At 38.6% G+C, this 24,273-nt stretch overlaps 2 protein-coding genes across 3 annotated transcripts in view; both read right to left on the reverse strand.

Moving 5' to 3' along the window:
* Positions 1 to 3,321: 3,321 nt before the first annotated feature.
* The window catches only part of LOC144628981 (CUB and sushi domain-containing protein 3-like), a 732,439-nt gene continuing 711,487 nt past the window's right edge, over positions 3,322 to 24,273 (reverse strand). The window contains exons 12-16 of the mRNA XM_078487119.1: positions 8,654 to 8,839; positions 8,339 to 8,524; positions 7,548 to 7,742; positions 6,146 to 6,334; positions 3,322 to 5,994 (exon numbers count right to left, since the gene is read on the reverse strand). Of these exons, the coding sequence (XP_078343245.1) occupies positions 5,702 to 5,994; positions 6,146 to 6,334; positions 7,548 to 7,742; positions 8,339 to 8,524; positions 8,654 to 8,839 (1,049 nt within the window). The 3' untranslated portion in view covers positions 3,322 to 5,701. The remainder of the gene's footprint in view (positions 5,995 to 6,145; positions 6,335 to 7,547; positions 7,743 to 8,338; positions 8,525 to 8,653; positions 8,840 to 24,273) is intronic.
* LOC144629002 (low-density lipoprotein receptor-related protein 2-like) overlaps positions 20,591 to 24,273 on the reverse strand; it is a 118,437-nt gene continuing 114,754 nt past the window's right edge. Inside the window, exons 8-10 of one of the 2 annotated variants that reach the window (XM_078487145.1) lie at positions 23,539 to 23,715; positions 22,065 to 22,259; positions 20,591 to 21,165 (exon numbers count right to left, since the gene is read on the reverse strand). In XM_078487145.1, the coding sequence (XP_078343271.1) occupies positions 21,134 to 21,165; positions 22,065 to 22,259; positions 23,539 to 23,715 (404 nt within the window). In that variant the 3' untranslated portion in view covers positions 20,591 to 21,133. Of the gene's footprint in view, positions 22,260 to 23,538; positions 23,716 to 24,273 lie in introns of both variants that reach the window. The other variant, XM_078487144.1, reaches the window with a different exon arrangement.

The following is a 24,273-nucleotide window of genomic DNA, read 5'->3' on the forward strand; positions in this document are numbered from 1 at the left end:
GAAAATGGTCAACATTTTCTCCCAACATGTACACCTTGCAACAGTTTTGGATGTTGCATGATTTTGTGCTCGTTTAGCCACGTTTTTGCAACACTGTTGAGCTGGAACATGCGCACTAGTTCAATTTGCACCATTCAACATAATGAAACATATCGCGACAGGGTGGCCAAACGCATCCAACATGTTGTGCACAACAATGTTGCGCTATGTTGCGTTGAAATGTTGCGTGCGTTTGGCCGGGCCTTTAAATCACTCAGAATCTATCACGCATATGACTGCAAATGTAAATTAAATAAGAACTGGAACCAAAGCTAAATTTCTTCCATAAAATCAAACGCGCTTATTAACCCCATAATACTGTTGAACCCCGGTAACTCCAACTCTGAAGGTAACGAAAAATCGATTGAGTTAGCGGGATTTATAGTTATGGGGGTAGATTGAATATTTAAGTTGATAATTGATAGTTTACTTATTTTTCGGCACTTTAGTATACAGAACACTGCAAATTAAACTTATCTCGTCAGAAAATCTAACACGATCATAAATTCTTGGGATAAGAATTGGAATAACAAAATTGAATGTTTCAGAATATTAAGGGAACAGACCTCGCCCCATGACTTGGTTGGCGTTCGTCAAATTTTTATCTGTGTTAACTATATTTTATACTGTTGGTTTCGAATGTATTAATGTTCATTTGTTATCTATATTTGCACTTGAAAATGGCATCGGAGAGGTAGAAATGTCGAGACTTTGTACGACTAATTTTTATCACAAAATCTATTTTGAAGAAATTACCAATAATTATTATTAGGACCTAATTAATTACTGCCACATATATAAAAAGGCGTCGAATAGTAAAAAGAAATTCTCCCCGTCGACGTTATTCAGGGTTGTAATTTGTGCGTATTTCTATACAGATCACGGAAATAAGGATGGATCAATAAAAACGAGACCGTTCTAGAGCTATCATTGTATGTAAACGTAAGTTCACCCAGTTTAAAATGAAGCCAAGACTTCATCTATTGCTTCCAGCACGACGAGAATGCATAACCAAACACTAAAGCCATGCAAGATTGGATTGACTCAGGGAACAAACTTAGAAGTAAAACCTACCTTCGCCAGCAAGGCAAAGCGAGACACACAAGGCAATAAAGGCCTTCATTTCACTCTGTTAACTTAAACGGATCGTGCAAAAAACACAACTTTAAAATGCTTCTGTCAAAATCACCACTTATGAAGTAAAGCGTGAAAACTTGAAAATACCGCAAAGGGCGGCATTCTTTTTTTGTCAAAGAGATCCAGTTCAATTACCATTTTTTAAAACCCTGGGGGCTTTCTTTTTTAGGAGCTTTTAAGGGTCGGCTTGGTAGACAGGGCTTCTGGTCGGCATAAGAATACTCTTCGAAATGCAGTCTGGTCTAATTTGAGTCCGACAGATTCGTGAACAACTAACTGGAATTGAACAATGAAAACAGATCGCAAATTCGCTTTCTTGATTCTTGTATATGTGCTTTCTCAGTAAAGACCTTATGTCTGCATTAAGTGATTTATGGGACGTTGAAGCCCAAAATGGGCTACCATTTCTGTCAAACAGAAGGGGCTACCCTTTCTATCAAACAGAAGGGGCCGGCTACCATTTCTGTCAAACAGAAGGGGCCGGCTACCATTTCTGTCAAACAGAAGGGGCCGGCTACCATTTCTGTCAAACATGCTTTTTATAAAAGGGTAAGGATTTGTACCTCGGCACGGAGCCTTCTCGTAAAAAAAATCATTTCAAAAATAACCCCCCTCCCCCCCCCCCCCCCGCCCCCCTTCCGTGCGAGAAGTGACGAAGCGTGGATGTTTTTTGGGGGGCGTACACAACAATAATTAAATCTTCGGTTACTGAAAGAAAGGAATAATCTGCATTTTGGATGCATTAGAGTAAAATATAAGCAGTCTCGAAACAGTCTGCCCTTGATTGAAAGATTCCCTTATGCTACATCTGAAAACGCTATCTTCTTAATTGGACTTTTGCCATTTACAGCCCCCTCACAGCAAAAGCATGCAAATATTTCAAATGAAATGTTTCGTTAACTGCACGACACTTAGTTAAGAATACAATTTAGCTCAGCTGGTGTCATGTGTAATAGTCCATGAAAAAAAAAACATTAAGTTCTTTCTATCGTTTACAGAGTTATGTTTTCATTATCGTTGTATGCGGCAGACTCTTACACAAAAACAGTACAAATCAGCAAATACACAATGCACTTACAAGTCTCATCATCAAGAAAAACATTATACTTGCCACGAAATGAAGCAGTGTTTGTGGAAACGCCAACGTATCATTAAGTCCATAAGCAATTGGAGGTTAATTCTCAAAGAATCAATCATGCACAAACCCCGTGTAATTACTGCAGACCGTGAATTCAAACTGATGTTAAATTAGAACTGGAAACAATTATTGCAACCGGCTTGATGTCAGCTAAATTACTACCAAATGCAATCAAAAGCGCTTCCGAATTAGCCAAAAAAGGTGCTGTTTTCGAAAAAGAATTTTGAACGTTCTAAGCATTTTAATTTAAATGCTTCATTACGTCCTCCATAATAGTTGTTGTCCAAGTTTTTTTGTTGTTGTTCAGTATACATATGTAAGGTTTTACGAAATGGACCAACTGAGTACATGAAAAAAGATTTGCTAAACTTGGCATCCTGTCTAACTCTTAGTCACTTACGGTATCATGAAAACAAAATTGTCTTTATTAGATGTTTAAGCAACGTCAAGAATGCTTTACAAACACTTAATTAAGCCATACACAATAGGGCTGGCTGAACAAAGATTAAAGATAACATGCTTTGACAGAGTAAAATGAGACGCAAAACACAAGAAAGGCTTTGTTTATTCATGTCTCTTTTAAACCGGATGGCTTAGATCGTGTTAAAAATACAACCCTACGTGCCATCAACTCAAACAGCTTCTATCAAACCAAACGCCGTTGGATAAGCACATAAGGTTCACAGGTAGCTAAAGCACCTTGGTGGGAATCGTTGTGTTGTGTAGGATCGTAATTCACAAGGGTTTGAATGGGAAATTAACGAACATATTTTAGGACTCAGAAAAAGAAATCCATGAAAGGGACTAACCTTGTTTCCTTGTTTTATTTTCTGGTGTATGACGTCTTTTAGCCGTTTTAGAGCGATTCGAGCGAACACAGTTGCGTTGTTTTCCTCCATTTTATATCATAGAAAAGGGAAAACAATGGACTGAATAAACTCGGTGGAATCGCTTAAAAACGGCCCCATGCAAAACGCGTCAAAAACACAAACAACGCACAGAAGACGAAAAGTAATGGTGTTTTTATTGGATTTCTTTTCCATATTTTGAACTAAAATTTTACGATCAAAAGGTCCCCATATAATCACTTTTAGCGTATACCACACAAGTGCGCGCGCGTGCGCTGATTGGTTAACTCGGAGATGATTAGCAAAGTACTATCGTTACTTAAGTAAGCTTTTCCTAAACATCCATACATCATAGCCGTACAGGGCAAATGACCTTAACTTTAGCCGCTAGTACAACCCAAGCTCCGTCCTTAATTTGTTTTGTTTTAATGATTCAAAAACTAGTCTATCATTATATTTACATTAGATCAAACAAGACAGACGAGCTCGTCAAAACGAACAAAACTCTTGGTTGTTCCAATTGTCTTATTGTTATCGCCTCCTTTATGGACTCCTGGTGAGCTAATAAAAGATGTGCGCATGCCAGAGCTTCCTTCACCAAAGGATGGTTTGTGTGGGAACAGCTGCTTGCTTGCAATGCAGTGGATCCTTGCGGGATTAAGGACAGCAGACTCTAGCGCAGAAGCTTTTCCGGCTGAGGACATCATAACCATAGGTTCTGGGCAACGTGGAAAGAATTGAAAAAGCCGAGAAAAACCTGAAGATGATGTAGGGTGGCCGTCCATCTGTTGTAGATGGCGCCGAATTTCGTCGACGTTAACTGGCAGCCCTATCGCCCAGAGCAACGTCAGGGAGGGAATCCACCGGAGAAGATAACTTCTTATTACCCTAACTGAGGTATGGAATCTGGAGACTTTTCGTAATCGACGAGTTGAAAACATCTGAAAAGCACTGGCAAAAATAAAATAATATATCGATCAAAGACAAAACAGGAGACAACCAATAAGAAACAAGTCGAGCGCTTGAAGAGCGAGACCAAGAGGAAAATTTCTTGACATTTCAAACCTATAGAATTCCTGATACCCCACCCACACCCAAATACAAGGGTACATACACCTTATTCCAAAATGGCGGACAATACATTATTCTTTTGTCTTCATGTTAATTGGCCCTCGTTGCCTCGATCGTATCTGCAGAATTCAAAAGAATCATTGGCTTAAAACGAGGCAATAAGGGCTAATTAACATATAGGCAAAAGATTAATGTATTTGCGGCCATTTTGGAATAAGGTGTATTCCCTTATTTAAACTCTGAGGAGAAAGGGAGTACATTTTCCAGTTAATTCCGCAATGAAACAAGGGACTATTGTAGTCGTTAATAAAAACTAACTTCTTACTATTTATCGCAAAGATACCTTTTTCTAACCTCGTATTGACATGATACGGTTACCTTGGCAACGCCTCCGATTGGCATGTTCCATTACTTACTACCAGGCATCGTCATTTTTACTCAACGCGATAAGGACTGGGACCTAGCTGTAGGGAGGCAGGTCTTCCAAGAAGCTGACTTCTTAACAGTAAGATGGATGCTCTCTGAAGCTTAATGTCACTGTAACTGAAACTGATCTTCAAAATACAATCAGTACATGTATCTGTACAGCTAAACACAGTTATAATCAATGGGGTACCGAAAGGGAAAAGTTGGAGAAAGAAACGCCATGCACAATTTCCAGAGAATAATTAATCATGCGTTATTTAATGTAGTCCTTTCAAGACCAGTTCCAAAGCATTTCTTATAATCAAAACAGAGGGCAAACTGAAAATAATCCTTTGAAAACAAAAAGCTCATACTCCAGACTTTTTAGTTAGCCAAATTACTGACTGAATATGAAAAATCTATTAGCAGAAGCAATATATCGAGACAGTTGTTACCTTTTATTATCAATGTTATTGATAAGAACGAGGTAACAACAGTAAATTTATCGTTACTGTGTCTCATCTCAAAGAACACCGCGAAATAGAGAACCAGTGACGATATTAGTTGAAGAGACGATCGCAGATCGATTACATATCTTTCTACGATCTCAAATCGATTGATCCATGCATCTCTAGGATACATAACATCGACCGTGTAGCAACATCTAATGATGAAACGATTTTAGATCGACTTCCGCGATCTAAAATCGGGGCAAAAGAGAATAGATATTGATGAATAAACCCCAAATAATGAATCAGGTTAGCTTTCATGATCTGGTTGCAAAGCTAATTGCGAAACTCTTCTACATTAAGATTAAACTGGATTAAATTTACGATGAACATTGAAAAAAGGAAAATACTTTAAAATAAAAGACATGTATAAAGACATATCAGGGCATTATCACGGTCTAAAACCATTAAAACACATTTTCTTCCCTAAGATTTGGCTCTAAACATCAAATGAAAAGTACTTTTCATTGCCGCAAGCAATCTTCAACGAAAGTGAACAAAAAGATAGATCTACATGTATCTAGTTCTCATCGTTTCTAACCTTGTAATGTGTTTTAAATAAAAAAAAAAAACATCTGATGATAAGGAAGACTATATAAAGTTATACTTTTTTTAGGAAAACCATTAACAGCTGATAAATGACATTTCTTTACATCAAATGCAAGCTTACCCTCGCATAGAGGCTGCGTGCCGGTCCATGATCCATCACTGTTGCACCGTCTAATATTTGAACCAATAAGATCGTAGCCTCGTTCACAGCCGAATTCGCATTCGTCACCTGACCACCGGGTGCATGATGCGTTCACTCTTACATTTGGAGCAAGTTGAAGGGGCTCACAAAGGATTCCTTTTAATATATAAAAAAAGTAACAAATTAAATGAATTACCCTCTGTTCTGTGCGTAACTCCAGTACAAAAAGCTCTGCCACACCTTACTGACTATACTCGATGAGAATGTCTTAAGCGTTGCAGAATTTTCCAAGAATCTTTGTACGTACTTTCACATGAAAACTCTCCTCCGTTCCAACGTCCATTCTCTTGACATCTTCGTACACTTGAACCACTGGCTTTATACCCATCAACACACGAGAACCTACAGACTGTGTCATACGGGTACTCTGTTGCATTCCCAGTGCAGCCATGACGCACGCTATCGGACGGCGAGGGCAGTGCTGGACAAGTGACAACTAAATAAAAAAATAAAGTTGAGAATCAAAGGACATAATTGTTTAGCGTTTTGTTTTTAAATAAATTTTGCTGGAAGTAATCAGTTTGAACAGTTTTCTGGCTGTACTGTCGTTAAGCCAAATGCAATGTGTTCACGTCCGTGACCAATCAAACTGCGACAAAATACTGCAAAAACAAACAAACAAACGAACGAACAAACAAACAATCAGAGTGAATTTATACAAAAGCCCTTTTGAACAGCCACCAAAATCCAGTGAATTGGAACTTATTGAATAACACTAGTAAATTTTTTTTGGACGCTTTACAGGCCGACAGGAGAACATTCTGTCTTGTTACGTGTAGACAGGTGTGACATTTTTGCGTTTTTTTTAGGTGGGAGTTTTATCTTGTAATTTGCAGTTTGCAATTCTCAGAATGTACAACAAGATCGAAGATTCTCTTCCGCAAAACGCCTTTTCACAGAAATGATATTCGCTATATTTTCGTTCAAACAATATGTTTGAAGAGAAATATAGTCGACAAAAAAGCCACTGCTGAGCGAGAGAATAATCTGACCTTTTCTAGAAATGGTACGACAAGTGGAAAGAGCCGTATATGATGGCAGAAATGAATGTTTCATGGAATCATATATTTGAACTGCGGATGAAGAATAAATGAAGAGAAGATACTCGCCGTTATAAACACAACTGAAGCAGTTGTAAAAAGAAAGTTTCATAACTGCTTTAGTTGTGTTCATAACTGTAAGGATCTTCTTTTTATTTAGAAATATTTCAGTTGCAAGCAAATGACGGTAAACAAAGAAGAGGAAGGATTGCCGTATACCTTCGAATGCAGTGGGAAGAAAATGAGGTTTCTGCAAGTGCATGTGCATTAAAATGCAACAGCATGTGCGGCTAACAGACGAGATACAGATTAAGAGATAACGTGTGGACAAAATGAACTAATTTATTTAAATGTTTATTGATAATTAGGTCTTTGCTTGAGCAACTCACATAGTAGGCATGGATACCACAGACTTTAGATATACCTTCCTATAATTTATCAGGAACTGTTCAACCCAATTCAAACGTCCCAGTCTTTCTTATCATTGTCTGTGCAGCCCTGTAATTTTATTTAAGGATGTGCATAAAATAAAGGTGCAACGTATTAGTCATAATAAAAGTCACCTTTACCGGCGCTAAAATTAGCGCTATTAACTTTGTTTAAGTTTACCTTCACATGTGGGTATTGTGTTGTTCCACACACCAGGATGTTGGTTACCAGGGCCAACGCACGTAACTGCTGACGAGCCATTCAAACGATAACCAATCGTACAAGAAAAGTTACATTGTGCACCATAATGATTACCACAATTGCTCATGCGCAGTGGACCGCTTTGATCTATTGACAGTGACGTGCAATTGATAACTGTTGATGAAAATAACGCAGAGTAAAATAACAGTGCAGGTAAAGCAATAACTGTAACAATAGCTTTCTGTGTATAATAGTTGTACATTCTTGTACAAAAGAGGTGACCTTCAGGCAGATCCTGGTATTTCCTAGCCACAGTAAAAATAGAAATGAAAAAACAAAAACCTAGCAAGGGCAGCGCGCTCAACGATATTCACGCCAAATGCTGACCCTTTACCATGCTACACAAAAGATTTCAAGTTAATTAAGGCAAACACCCTAAGAGACAGTTGATTCCTCTATCGGCCTCATCTATAGCCTGCGTAGCTGGCGGTTTTGTTGGGCTTTAAAGCGCACACAAACACCTAATAGAAATTTAAAAGAGCTCAACATATAATAGACCATTTTACAGTTCTGTGAAATGTAACCGAGCCACTGTATGAAAGTGATCTTTGGGTTAACCTTTTTAACATGATAATATGAAAATTTACTTTAAAAAAGAGCAACGTTTATATCAAGACCTCGCTTCTGCTCAAAGGCCTGATCACTAAGCACAGAACTGAAAAATGCGCTATTGTTTAATAATGCAGCACTGGGTTAAAAAAATAACGTACTTTGGCAAGTGAAATCTTGTCCACTCCAAGTTCCATTGTGCTGACATCTTCTTACTTGAGAACCAGACCCTATATAGCCATTATTACACGAGAACGGACAGGCTGTGTCATAATACATTGTTGCATTCCCTGGGCATCCAAGTCTTGTTCCATTGGAGGGTTCAGGTAACGCTGGACACATGATCACTGCAATGTAAAACAAAAACAAATGTGTTGAGACATTAATAATATTAATTTTTAAGCTGTCATTGAAAGCCGTTTTCCTTGTCACTGTATTGTTTAATATAAGATTTATCTCAGTGTTAAAGATCGTACTTTGGCAAGTGAACTCTTGTCCACTCCAAGTTCCATTGTGCTGACATCTTCTTACTTGAGAACCAGACCCTATATAGCCATTATTACACGAGAACTGACAGGTTGTATCATAATTCATTGTTGCATTCCCTGGGCATCCAAGTCTTGTTCCATTGGAGGGTTCATGTAACGCTGGGCACGTGATCACTACAATGTAAAACAAAAAAAAATGGTCTAGAGATATAAATTAAATTTTAGCTGTCTTTGAAAACCGTTTTTCCTTACTATCTTAGTGTCAAAGAACATACTTTTGCAAGTGAAACCTAGTCCACTCCAAGTTCCATTTTGTTGACATCTTCTTTTATAAGAACCAGACCCAATATAACCACTGTTACATGAAAATTGACAGACTGTACCATCATACATTGTTGCATTCTCTGGGCATCCAATTCTTGTTGCATTGGACGGTGTAGTTAACACTGGACACGTGATCACTAAAATGCAAAAACAATCATCTTTCGTTCAAAAACTCATGTTTAATTCGTAAAGAGAATACAAAACAAATAAACGTGTAGAGTGTCTTTATATCTGATAAGGTCACGGCTAAATTTTACGTCCAATTTTCCAGGCCAAAATAACCCCAAATCTAAATATTAGTGCAAAAATGAAATGATCTACATGCATAAGAAGATTTTGAAGCCGTTCAATAAATTCGCAGTTCGTGTTTTATCAAGTCCTCATGAAACACTGCTGCTCTTAAACATGACTTTCCTTATTGGCATTTAAAAAATCATATGGATGCCAATTTTTTTTTAACCTTCTGAGAGAGGCAGTGGCCTAATGGTTAGCGTGCTGGACTTCGGTTCGAGCCTTGGAAGGGGTCATGTTGTTTTGTTTCATTTAAGACACATTACTCTCACAGTGCCGCTCTCCACCCAGCTGTATAAATAGGTGCCGACGAACTTAATGCTGATCCAGATGGGAATAAAAATAATATTAGTTTCGTATTGCTACAGAACCCGAGATAAACTCCGGCGATAAAGAGCAAGATTCCTCGACGCAGACTTAACCCTTCTTTCCACTATAAGTACGGTATTTCAATACATGCAATCAGTGCAGTATCACAACTGTTAAGCTCTTAATTCACTGTTCTTAAGACAGCTCCCCTTTTTTATTTCCGTGAAATTCAGCTTCCTGATTTTTTGTTAATCTTTTTAGAGCAATTTTCAATTGATATCTTAAAACCAAAACCAATATAATCACTCTGGCCACTAAGAAAGGTATCGGGCAATCCAGTGAACCAATCAAAAGTCGACGAAAATACATGTAGATGATACAGAGCGTTGAGAAACGTGTGGTTTTGGTTTTACTACTGGCCCAGAAGTAGCGCAAGTTTTTTAACTACCGTATTTACTCGAATAAGCGCCGCCCCCGAATAAGCGCCGCCCTCGAATAAGCGCCGCAGTTGGACCCAAAAAGTTAATAAGCGCCGCCGATGAATTCCGTTAAACTAAAAAAAAAAACACTACAAAACAACTTTAAAACAAACTTGGAAGTTTCTTGCCAGCAAAAGCAATGTTTTGCAGTTCAAAGTGATTATTGTACCGCTCGCCCATTAGTTTTTCTATCCAACATTCTTACAATACGTAGTTCTGTAAATTACTGTAAAAGATTAGATTCTTTCTGGCCGCCAAATTTTAAATAAGCGCCGCCCTCAAATAAGCGCCGCATTTGAGGCGCGGAAAATTAAATAAGCGCCGCGGTGCTTATTTGAGTAAATACGGTAATCGCAACAACTAATCATTTTTTAACTAGTGCAAAACCTTATCATACGAGAATTTATTTCGACGCTCAAGCGAAAACACGATAAATGAATAAAGTTGTCGCTAACCTGGTTGCTGCCGAGAACTGTCATAAGGTACCAGTCCAATTGCTGCATCAATGCCACTAACCAATACACTTGCTGTAATTGCACCATTGGAAGAATTCATTTTGCAAAAACTATTATTATTCCCATCAATGAGGAATAAATACGAAGAGAAGATAGTCACTCCAGAAAAAAAGTACAAGCTTTGACTCCTGCGATAGATAAGCGTTCTGTTGATTCCATCATAATCGAATGATTCTACTGTCGTCATTCCTAAAACTGACTCGACCAAGAACACACGCCTATTTCGTGTATCAAGGGTAATACCAAGAGGTTGTCGAACAGAGGACGTTACAGTAACACGATGGGTGCCATTTAAACTTGATTTCTCAATTTTCGGACTTTGTCCCACTGTTGTCCAGAACATTAAACTGTTGATGAAGACAAAAATCCTTTCAGACTGTTATCGATGACCCTCTCCCCCCCCCCCCCCCCCGCCCCACCCCGAATGTGGCGTTGAAAGTTCTCTGTTGTCTCCCAAGAGTAGCGACCCACAGAAATCAGCGAACTGAGACGAAGTTTAAACTGTCCAAGAATTAATAGAAATAAGAGATACAGCAGCTAAACCAAAATGATCTGATACCGTAAAATTTCGGTTATAAGCCTTGGGCTTATACAACTTCGTAAGGGGTTTTGGTTGGGATTATAAACTGAGGGGCTTATATATATCTGGGAGGGCTTATAAGCGGAATAAAAAAAGTCTGGAAACGAGCCACGGCAGCGTTGATCAAAGTACATATAAAGCAACATTTAGCCCTGTTCAGTACTGTCATCCAGCGGAGGAGGGCTTATATGCGGGGGAGGGGGGGGGGGGGGGCTTATAACCGGATGTATTTTTTTTGTGTTTCCAGGTAGATGGGCCTATAATCAGGGGGGCTTATAAATGGAGGGGCTTATCACCGGAATTTTACGGTATTTGTCAGTTTTAGATTTCTAGTAGCTAAGGTCCATACATTACTCTATTTTATGTCATGGCAAGATTTATTCAGTTTGATCCCTATATTATTATATTAATCGGCTTACTGACATATTGTGCATTAAACTATAGCAGCCGAAAGAAGGCAAAAAATTGTAACACCCTTAAGATGTGTCCATATAAAAGTGAAGAAACGTTGCTAAATCCGAGTGGCAAGTGACGTTACTGTCGGAGGTTAGGCACACAGTGGTCAAACGCAGCGCGCGTGCGCATTTCCCGTGCAATTCCCACCAAAATTTTCCATACAAAGTCTTACATTTTACGAAAGTTTTCGCTTTAAAGCGAAATTTTTACGCCGTCCCTGGAAAGTTAAGGTTTATACGCCGCTTATGGATTAGAATTTGATAATTCATCTCCACTGGGTGTCTCAGCTTGAAATGTTCTTTCACCGTACCATTTCTTTTGCAATTTCTTAAAAAAGTTTGTCCACTTTCGAGTCAAAAGTTCAAGGCGGCGAAAACAGGACGTGACGTCATTTTTTGCGTTTGACCGCTGTGAAGAGTCGTGAAGAGGTTAGGTATCACCCATAAGAAGACATGTCGAGTCAGGTCAGGTGGATGTTAGGTGTTCGCTAACTCGCTAAGCTCGCTAAGTCTGCGACCACCACGAATATTTATATAAACGTACCTGCGTTCCGGATCGAGAACAATTCCTCCTGGCTGATCAACACTCAACAGAAGTAGAATACGTTTGTTGTTGCCTTCTAAGTCTGATACCGATATTGTACCATTCCTATCAGTCCAATACAATTGCGACGACCTCCATTCTACTGCCAGTCCATAACTTACTGTGTTATTACGGATGACTGTAATGTTTGTTCCGTCGATGTTAGCTCGTTTGATGTTTAGTTCTGTTATGTCACTCCAAAATATGTAGCCAAGGCTAAAATGAACGTCAATGGCGTAAGCGCCGGATAAATTGGAGATTATCGGATAACTTGTAGCATTTCCAAAATCCAAAGCAACGATATTCGTCGCAGTTGTAACCAAAAGACACGAAGAGTAGCACGGGACGCCCACAGCTAAGACAGAAATATGAGAAACACAATTACAAGAAAATATATGTTTAATAGTAGAGTTTTTTGCCATCGCTATACAAAAAAATAACGAAAATTGCTTGTGTCAAAGAGAAATTTGCTTATGTTGGAAACCAATCAGCATTCGGCAGGGTTTGCCTTCAAAGAATCTTGAGTATTACCCGAGGACTTCCGAGATTGTACTACAATACAATACAATACAATACTTTCATTTGACACTCCCCTTACGGGGCTTTTCAGTGACAATAAATTACAGTAAAAAAAAACAATTTTAAAATTATAAAAATTACAATGATAAACATTACAACGATAGAAAATTACAATGATAAAAATTTGGATAAAATGAATTGCTCCTAATTAATCTATGTTAAAAACTCCTCCATTAATTCTGATTTTAAATTACTACACCTAAGGACATGAGAAGATTTTCGAACATTCATTGTAGGTCAGGTGACGTTTTTGAAGGTATTTAATTTAATCAATTTCCTTCAAGGAATTTATAAGTAGCGAAATAAGAAATTTACACAAAAAAGGCCATTAAACGATGAACTAGGGCTTTCCACAAGTTGCTCAAGATTTCCCAAAAAGTTGCTCGTAATTTCTCAAAAAGTTGCTCAAAAGTTGCTCCAAAAAATCCAAAACGCTGCTTCTAATCAAGATAATTTCTCCAAATATATGCTAATTTCCCTTTGAGGGAAAGATTTCTAAGCAGTTTTATGCAATTTTACAGTAAAAGGAGTAACATATTAAGGGGAAAATTTGTTAAATAACAAGGATTTCTTAATTAAACTGAGAAAAATCGTGAAGATATCGATGAAGTCATGTTTGCAGAGGGGTTTTTGTAAAGCCGAAAGTTGTAACGTCTTCAGATGTTTCTCAAAAATCTTCGGCAAACTTCGTAAATCTTCGGAAACGTTCGTATGGCCTCTAAACAATACTCTGATAATCTTCGGAGATCTTCGGTCTGGAAATTGCTCAAAATGCAACAAGTTGCTCGAGAGGAAAAAAGTTGCTCGAAGGGGAAAAAGTTGCTCGAAATATGAAAAGTTGCCAAAAAGTTGCCGAGCAACTTGTGGAAAGCCCTAATAATAGGCCATTTCCGATATATTAAAATTCTAACTTGGCTCCGAGGCTTGGGGGAATAAAACAGAAGATATCACGTCGAGGTTCGGGAATGAATAAATCATTTCTTTTGTTTTATTGCCCCAAGCCTCGGAGCCAAGTTAGTATATTAATATATCGGAATTGGCCTATTGTTTTATTATTCAACAAATTGTCAACGAAACACATTTTGCACATAGAAAAACTGTAATTGTGCAGCGCTTTACAAGATTTAATTTTTGTCCTCAAAATTTCACAGTTGCCCTCGAAGCTTCGCTTCTCGGCCAACTGTTCATTTTTCGACAATCTTTCATCCTCGGGCATTATTCTCCAATATACCAGCGGCCTGAAGGGGTTTATTTATTTTATAACCCTTCGATTAATTTCTACAACGCGCTTTATCGCCAGTAAATTCATTGGAAAAACCAACGTAATAAACCCAGCGTAACTGTGGTTGAAACAAATGTAAGTTGATTGGTTTACGTGATTTTAAACTCTGTGATTTCATTAAAAGTTAGAATTGAATAAGTGATTTCATTCGTTTGTTTTGTGCTTGCCTACAAAATCGGGCGACGGATATCAAATCGGACGGGGTATATTCGCTGATACCCGTCGTCCGATTTTGTACCACGTGATACGTTTTGTCCAATGAGCTCGCGCAAAAATTAATGGGTGGGTTATAACGCGGGATATCTGTTATGTACGGATGACAGATATCGTTAACATTTTGACCATATATGGGCAGCGCGCGCATGTGTTGAAAAATAAATATACCACGAGAAAGTGTTGCGTAACTATTTTATGCCATGCCATAGAAAATACGCTTACCAAATTTCGTCGAGAATAAGACCGCAGCGCACGATGGGAAGGTTGGGTTGAATACCGTCGAATATACAACGGCTTTCCTGTATTCTGATTGGCTGTATTTTTTATGACATGATATAAATCCCTGTAAATTATGTTTACCTCCAGTACAGCACCGTCCGCTGTATCCTGTTTTACAGAGGCATCTCCCAGGAACCGGAGTTCCACCGTTAGGACATCCAGTATTACAGGGCTGGGCTTGCATAAATTGATATGGACAGTGCCCACCGCACATGGCCGAAGTTAGCACCCTGCGTGACCGTGTTTGTGTCCCTCCCGTACCGCAGGGCTGGGTGCAAGAACTCCACGAGGTCCAAGAACTCACTGAACAATGTCTAACGGGGCACCTTCGTCGTCGTCGTCTCCTCCAACCTTCTGTTTTGTTTATTATCGCGACAAGGGCGATGAGCAGAAAACACCAAAGCAGTCTTGACAACATCGTCGTCTCAAGCTTCTCGCCAAACCGGTGAAATTAACATACAATAAAACTTTATTTTTTACGAAAAGACCCAACAATCGACAGGAGAAGTGAGAATCGGACATTTGCACCATAGTTTGTGATAGGGGGTGAAAGGGAAAGAATCCGGAAAATATATACAGTGGAACCTCGATTTAACGAAGTGCCAAGGGACTGGAGAAATTTGTTCGTTATATTAAGAGTTCGTTATATCGTAAACCTTGATTTAAAGAATTTCGGGAAAAAAGCCAAAATATTCGTTATATCAACGGTAAGTGTCACGTTGCACTGTACAGCATGTCCGGACCTAAACAATTACTAAAAAACATTCGCTTTTTAAAAATGTCTATACGAAGGTGTTGTCTCAGTACAGGTCTGTACATAGCTTCGACATTAGAAACTGAACAGGCAAACAAAACTGCTTAAAAAATGCGTTCTCTTTTTGAGAAATCCCTCAATATGAACATGGTATCAAAACGCTTCAGATCGTGGGCCATGTGCCGTGTCTTCCACTATTTTTTTAAGCACGGAGGACAAATCGAGACAAGCACGGTGGAAGTGGTTGGTAAACGTAGAAACCAGGGCATTGGGCTAGAAGTTCAAGCTATTCAAAGATAAAGAAATTAATAGAACTTATGAGAGACAAAGAGGATAAAGTCGATTTGTAGATGTTTTGTGTTTGTATTTGTTTATACAGATGCAATGAGCTGTTGCCCTCGTGTTACAAAATTAAAGAAATTTCATCCTTGTTGGTCTATTTTGGCATTCATCTTTCGTCACATGTTGACATTTATTCGTTATAACGAGGTATATTTTACGTTTGGGCTTCTGGATTGTGTTCGTTATAACGAGGATTTCGTTATATCAAGGTTCTGTTCCATACATTTTACTGTAATTTTGTCCAGGCTGAAGAAAATCTTTCGTTATACCGAGGACTTCGTTATAAAGAGGTTCATTAAATCGAGGTTCCACTATATCTACTAAACTATGTCTGTATACACGTCTAGAAAATATCCGATTACCGCGGACTGCTTATACGGTCTATACGCTTGGACAATCTTCAAATTAGACACACGTGCTTCAAGTTTATTGCGTACCTTGTTGAAAAAAAAACAGCGAAAGAAAAAACAGTAAAAGACCTAATATTGTACGGGTAGAGCCGTATGTTGTTATTTTCATTTGATTCCGGGATTATTCTATTATTCAGTTTGACCTCGATATCGATATCGTATAAACTGATTATGAAATTACGATCATTCTTTCCACTAATATAGCATCATTCTTCATATCACATATGTACAAGAAACACGCCAAAATCAATATGTTATTATAAATAAATATCCACCGGCATTTCGTAGGTTCATTAATGATGCAGTCTTGTTTTAAACCCTAACCAGAACGAAAGAAACCCCTAATAATTGGCCTTAGCATTTCCGGGCTTCATTCACGGATATTTTGGTGCCTGTTACCATATTGAACTTGTCTGTTCTTGTTTAATTTCCTCATGCAAAACTCTACCACAGCAGCAGCCTCACACGTATTTTCTCTATTAATGAGGCATTTTTTCATATTTACAACATTTTCAATTCCTTTTTATTGCTAATGAAGGGAAATAAATCAATTTTATTTTCTGTCAGAGATCTCTACTGAAATTCAAACAATTTCAGTAAGACATTCAGTTAGACATACAAATCTGACCTGTAAATGAAATTGATAACAGTAGCCAATGTATGTCTTGTTGGCCCACGATAACAGAAACAAACAAAAGAAAAACAAACCCTGCAAACCGAGATCAAGCCTATCCTGAGAAAGGCGAGCCTTTATAAAATGTACGTAATTTGTGCATAGCAACTCACCTTAATCCGTGTGCCCGCGGGTCCGTGTTGTTCCGCAGTTGCTTTGTCGGTGGTACAGTCACGACAAACGAAGATTATGTTATGAATCTGGATTATGATTAAGGTCAGCTAGGGGGATGGAGTGGGGATATTTATACTTGGGGAAGCAGAGGGGGAGGGGTAGACATAGACAAGTTTTTTAACCCTTTCAGGGACAAATGTCTCCAACAGGGTTTTTTTTTTTACCGTTAAACTGAATTTTTGGTGTTACGATCCTGAATTTCCCTTAACTTTGCTTGAAAAGCATTTTTTGACAATGCAGCAAGATTTTGATGAAGATTCCATAGAAAAATGTACAAAATTGTACTTTGGCGCATGCGCATAAGCCAAAATTTGGACCTTTTTTTTGCAAAATCTTTTCCAATTTTTTTTCTTGCTCCTTTTCTTTTCGTTTTTCTCGGCTTTGTTATTTCCACTACTTTCTACTGTATCCGTGCTTCCTTTAGACCAAAAAAGTTTTGATTAAAACATTGGTAAACCGTGAAAAGAAGAGCTGGATCTATTACATGTGTTTTGGCCTGTTTATATAAGCACTGATTTTGCACCAAAAAGTGATTGAGTTTTTCTCGATTAGCTCTGTCAAGATGCGACCGATACGCAAAATGAATAGTTCTGTGAAAAGGTCAAACCTAGCTCTATCAGATGCTTATCACCAAAATCTGCTGACGACACAAGTGGTTGATTGACTGCTCCTCCAATTGTCGACAAAAGACGACTTTGGCAGTGAAAGAGTTAAACACAGCTAAAAAACATCAGTACAAAGATCAGACGTATCAGCTGCAAGGAATTAACGAAATATTCTGTGTTAGAAAATACTTAATAATGATAGCATGAGAGAAAGAGAGGACTCACTGAATAGCCTTAATTAGCGACAGTAAAGTCGAGTCTGTTTGGAATCAGTAAACGATATAAAGCATGCAGCTATCCATTAAATTTTCGGATTTTTAAGGAAGCTTCGGGCATATTCTCCCATTTTTTAGCTGTATTGAAAGCTAATCATTAATTCAATAAAAATAAGGGGTCTCTGAGCTTACCTCAAGCGCACAAAACGAAATGGTGTGTTTGATAATTTATGCTGTTTTACGGCAACCTGTGAGGTGACTTTTGAGGAGGATAGTTTTGATCCAAAAAAACGAGTGCTGTGAACAAGCATAAATTGTTGACGCCAGTAACGGCGTGAACCAGAAAACCGTGAACACTTAACTCTATCTTGCATATGAAAAATTCTGCAGAAACCCAGCGAATGATAGCTCAAACTGCACGAAATATAAATAAATGGACAGAGATGGAGCAGTTCGTGAATAATTTGTCAAATATTTCCTCTACTTCCTTTCAAAGTATAATGAAAGTGTTCACGGTTTTCGTGTTCTCACTGTAAGAATGCCTAAGAATTGGAGCAAGCTTTATGGAATAACTAGAATTGCTGGCTTGCAACTGACGTCACGCGGCCATGCTGGTGGACAAGAACAAAGCGTTTCCCGTTGCTGGGAACTTTTTATCATGCAAATTTAGCGATTTTTTGTCCACCAATATGGCCACTTTGTCACGTGGTTGCAAGCCAGCAAAAGGGCAGGACAACGTTAAGAGAACATTCAGAAGTGATAACGACGTTTTATGTTTCCTCCTCTCAACCTAAATGCTGCTTTGCATGAGCTCCGTTTACTGGGCTTCAATCAATGACACACCCACCTCTAGAGTTAAATGGCTATGAGAAAAGAAAAGGCTCATAGACCTTGTTATTAACTGAAGATGAGGAGACAAAGTTAAAGCCAAATATTATGATTTACAACTAAGAGCCAATTCGTGAACCAACAATGGCTTACGCGACAAGCGTTAACTAGCTTTCTTTTTTCTTCATTAACCCTGTCCAAACCGGCCGGGCTTTTTTGGATCTTTTCAGACCGGAGGGGGGCGGATGCTCCCTCCCCCCCCCCCCCGCTCCGTAACTTCCAGAATATTTAAGCAATCACAATGAAACTAAAAGGATATATAGCATGTCTAAAAATCTATCTTTTGGTATACGTCACGTGGGTTGATGACGTCACATCACGTGACAATTACATCATGATGTCAAAACAGCCGCCATCTTGGATCCGCCCACTTGGATTTCAAATTTTCTCCAAAACTTCAGAAAACCACCCAAAATTACTGAAAAGTACTCAAAATCAATAAAACTGTGCTTAAAAACCGTAAAAAGGTGAAAAAAAAAACAGAAACACGAAAATTACAAATTTGGGAAAACATGCCTGTCAAAATGCCATGGTGACGTCAAGTTCCTGAAACAACAACCTATCCCACCAAAATATTCCCAGATAAATTTTAGATAAACTCGCAAGGTTTGGCAGCGTTTGGTTCAAAGTCAGCGCTGGCACTCCCCCCCCCCCCCCTCCCCCCGGGCTGGATAGGTTTAAGGTGGCTCACGATTGGCGCCATTCTATTACAGCTAGCCCGATGCGTTGTGCAGCTGAAAACGGTTACCGTAAACCAATAAAATAAAAGTTGTGTTACTAAACAGAGTCCAGTCTAAATGACGTGAAAATTCATTGCTGTGAAAAAAGTTAAAAAATGCCCTGTATTTGACCGTTTAAGCCAACAATTTGATCATGAAAACAATCGGTGAAAGTTTGTCTTAGATACATTTTCGTCCAAGAACTGACTACCTGAAACGTAGGCTCAGTAACAGTGGTGCTTTTTTATGGAATAATCTTCCCGAAGAACTAAGCACTACAAAATCTTCAGCATAAATAAATGGTTCTCTGTATCGGACTCCCACATAGCCTTCCATGCAGTCTTTTTTTTTAGGGGCGATCGTGTTTTCGCCCCTAAAAACGACTGTGTGGGTGGCTAACTCCCAAACGGCAAATAAGCAAACCAGTAAACAGAAATTTTATTTTATTTTCTTCCTTGATTTATTATTGTATACTGATATGTTTTACCGTGTCAAAATAAAGTTCTCATTCATTCATTCATGCCGTGGTAATTAATTTTCATCTCAAAGCGACCTTAATAGACCTTTTTCAGTCGTTTGCTATTTTTTTGTGCTCATGCTAATCTGCCCTCCGAACCTCGCTCCAGGTTAAAATTCTTTTGTATTTGTACATGCTGACGAGCAAACAGACACGAATTCCTTCTAAAAGTCGACATTATTGGTCTAGCTGAGATAGAATTAATACTAATTCTGTTAGCCTAGAAAAACTTATACGTTTGGTCCTAGGTTTATAACCACAATTTGTTTTTTAACTGAGAAAAAAAAGCAACGGACAGAATGTTATATCATGTAGCTCTGTATAAACTACATATAACTAAGTGTTCCAATTCTGTAATTGAGTTCGGCTTCTTTTTTGTCATCCTGGTTATTCTAGTAAGCTAACAGACAATGAGTACGTCCAGAACTTCCTTCACCAAAGCAGGGTCGGTGAGCGACTATTTGCCTGAAACATGGTGGAAACACGCCAAGCTATGAACAGCAGACTTCTTGGGGAACTTGCTGCGTTCGCTGCAGACATTAAAACCGTAGGTTCAGAGGAACGTGGCAAGTAGAAGCTGAGAAAACCTGAAGATGATGTTCGGCATCCATCTGAAGGAACAGTATTTCGTCGACCAATTGTTGGTAGCGCTGTCGGCAGGAACAACGTCGGGGAAATATTCCACAGGAGAAGATGACGCCTCATTACCCTAACCGAGGTATGCAATTCCGGGAGCTTTTTCAAATGGACGTGTTGAACACTTCTGAAAAAATATTAGAAACAAGGGCAGACACAAAATAATATATAGATTGAGGCAAAAGAAGATACAACCGATAAGAAATATAGAATGCTTGAAGAGCGAGACCAAGATGAAAAGCCCTTGAAAATTAAATGCGCACCTAAATATACTCCTGACACCACCTCCCTCGATATACTAGCGCACACTCCCTAATCAAAAATGGGAACCCAATAAAAGCACATTTACCTACTCAATTCTACAGTCAAATGGAGGAAAACACACTTCCGCGTGTTTTCATGCCTGCCCTTATGTATACGTTTATCTACCTATTTATCTTTAATTTTGTTCCGCATACAACTCATTAAAATATTACACAGCTGCCACTTACCTGTTTCCTCGCCTCTTATTGATATGGAACTGTTACCTTGGCAACGTCTCCAATTGGCATCTTCCATTACTTACCACTAGGCATTGCTATTTTCCCTCTGCGTGATGTGGATTGGGACCCAGCTGTAGCTCCGTCGTATTTCAAGAAGCTGACTAAGATTGACGCTCTGTGAAGCTTAATGTCACTGCAAAACTGATCTTCAAAATAAAATCAGTACATGCATCTGTGCAGCTAAACACAAATATAATGAATGGATCACGGGAAAATTTTAGGAAAAAAATTGCAGAGATTAATGCCGGAATCGTGTGCCATTATTGCAATGCACATTGTGACCCTAACAACACCAGTTAGAGGTTTTTTCACAGGCATTTCTAGCAATTAAAACAGAGGGCAGCCTGGTAACAGCCTGAATGTGAAAAATCTATTATTCGAAGCAACACATCGACACAAAATCTGTTACAAACAGTTGTTACCTTTTAATATCAATGTCATTGATAAGAACGAGGCAACAACAGTAAATTTATCGCCACTGTGTCTCATCTCAAAGAACACCGCGAAATAGAGATCCAGTGACGATATTAGTTGAAGAGACGACCGTAGACCGATTTAATATCTTTCTACGATCTCTATTCGATTGAGCCATGCATGTCTAGGATGCATAAGATCGACGGTGTAGCCACAGATAATCAGATGCAACGATTTTGGATCGACTATCGCGATCTGAAATCGAGGCAAAAGAGAAAATATTGACGATGTTGTATCTATTGAGTAATGATTCAAAATCGCCAAATGATATGAGGTGACTTGGTGTGTTTATTTAGCAACGGTTGAACGCCAAAAAGTACAAAAACCATCAAATATCGAAACGGAGACATCCGATTGACATACGAGTCATAAAAAATGAAAAATGAATAGCACAGGTTTTTAGATAATAAAAAGAGAAAAAACTCAGTGATAGATGCAAGCTATTTAGACAGGCTAGTCATTATTTTGCAGGCATTGCAACCTTCTTTACCTACCACAAACCACGAATTGAATCAGGTTTACTTTCATGACCTGGTACATGAAGCTGACTTGAAAAACTGTTTGTAATACCTGTACAGACAAGGTCATTTCCACTCCAAGTTCCATTTTCTGTACATCTTCTAACTGTTGAACCAGACGCTTCAGATCCTTCCTTACAAGAAAACCTGCACACTGTGTCATGTAACATCTCTGTAGTATTACATCCCAGTAGTTCACCATTGGTCGGTGGTGGTAACGTTGGGCACGTGACAGCTAAATAAGAAATAAATTAATGGTTTGCGTGACTGTTACGGAGTGCTGGCCTCACACAACAATGTTATTGGGGTTTCAGTTTAGTAAAGTGGCCCCGTTATAGTGGAGGGGGACAGGGGGGCGGAAGACCAGGAGAAAAGGGGCGGGAGGCGGGAGAAGAGAGGGCGGGAGGCGGGATTCCTAAGGTGGCGGGAAACGGAAGAAAACGAGTAAAATTTCCCAATGTTTCGTTATATTTCGCAATTGATTTGGGACAAAGAGGAGGGCACCACTACGGAAAGGGGCGGGAAGCGGGAGTAAAAGGTACGGGAAACGGGAGTAAGAGGTACGGGAGGCGGGAGGTTCAGACCCCCCTGTCCCCACCCACGTTATACGGCTATAGATCAGCGGCTCCCAACAACTCATTGTCTAAGGATTTTAGATATCAAGTTTTTATTGTTTACAGCGGGATAATGTTTATTTATTTAATGTCTCCTTATTAACCGAGCTCAAAGGCAATACTGGGAGAATATTGTCTAAGGTCTTTCTGTTGCCAGGTCCCTGTAGACAAGAGAGACCAAGGGCGATATTTTCCAGTACGGTCCCTTGCTACAACAACAACAAGGTTTATTTGAACTGTAAAATTACATGTAACAACTACAATAAATAAATTAAAAATACATACAGTTGCTGGTCACCCAAAACAACTAAAAAGCTAAACTAATTGGGTGACCACCATTTATTGATTTAAAGTAAATATAAGGTCAGAAAAGAGGCATTTTACATTTTACATTTTACACACTAAATTAAGGCGATAGATTACAGAACAAATAATCTTTAAACATATATGTACAAAAAAAGATAATAGTAAAAAAAATAGCAGAAATACCAGAATAAAACAATTAGTAGAAAAACTTAATAGAAATTAATGAAATGCAAGGATAATTCTCTTTTAAATGAATAAGGAGTTAGAATCTTAAATCTCTCATCAATTTCATTCCATAATATAGGTCCATTGTATCTTATATTGAATTTGCCATAGTTAGTTCGATTTTTTGCTAGTGACAGTCAATAAGATATTTATTATATGACTCTCTTTGCCACACTGTTGCCCACGTTTTGCCAGTTAGCTGGGCAATGACATGGTTCATAATACGCGTGGGCATTACGGGAACACTCGAACCCGACTATAAGCCAATCATAGCACGCGTTATAACTGCTCCAGCCATATAAGAAAACGAGTAAATGATAAGAGAGATCTTTAAGTAGGAAAGAGAATATAACATAATATATCGCTCACCATCGCATCGAGGCTGAGTGCCGGTCCATGTTCCATCACTGTTGCACCGTCTATTGGCTGAACCAATCAGATTATAGCCTCGTTCACAGGCAAATTCACAGGAGTCACCTGGCAGCCGGGTGCATGATGTGTTCATTCTCAAATTAGGAAGATGATGAAGGGGTTCACAAAGGATTCCTTTAATGAAGAAAAAATAAATGTTATAAACTTCCCCCAACAGAAGAACTAACCACTAAAACCCTTACATCAAGGCCACAAGCTCTGCCTCGCGTCATGACCCGTTATCGATACAGAATTGTTAAACTGACAATGTAAGAATTATTTGTTAGACCAGGTTGCACGAGCACGTTAAGATACACGGCGTTTTACTGGCTTTTCCCACGCTTGGTAACAGTTACATCTTTTGATAAAGGTTACATGTTTTTTTGGGCTACGAATTCTTATTCTTTAATTTCCTATTAGAGCACGATGTGATTGCAAAAATATTACTATTGATAAGTAATTTAACGACAATTCAATTCCACAGTTGTATGAAAAGAGAACCCTTTTCAATGACTACTTTGCATATTTAAGAATTTGAAAGTCATATTGATCCGTTTGACAGGCATGCCTTACCGGCAAAGCTTAAATTTCTCTGCAAGAAACACAGAAATAATTCAACAATAATGATGAAAAGCTGATATTAAAAAACGTTGCAACATTTTGACATGGCTCTAAGAATTATGCATTTATGCG

This window comes from Oculina patagonica, chromosome 10 (assembly GCF_052425735.1).
Source record: "Oculina patagonica isolate OP01 chromosome 10, crgOcupat, whole genome shotgun sequence".
Taxonomy (NCBI): Eukaryota; Metazoa; Cnidaria; class Anthozoa; order Scleractinia; family Oculinidae; genus Oculina; species Oculina patagonica.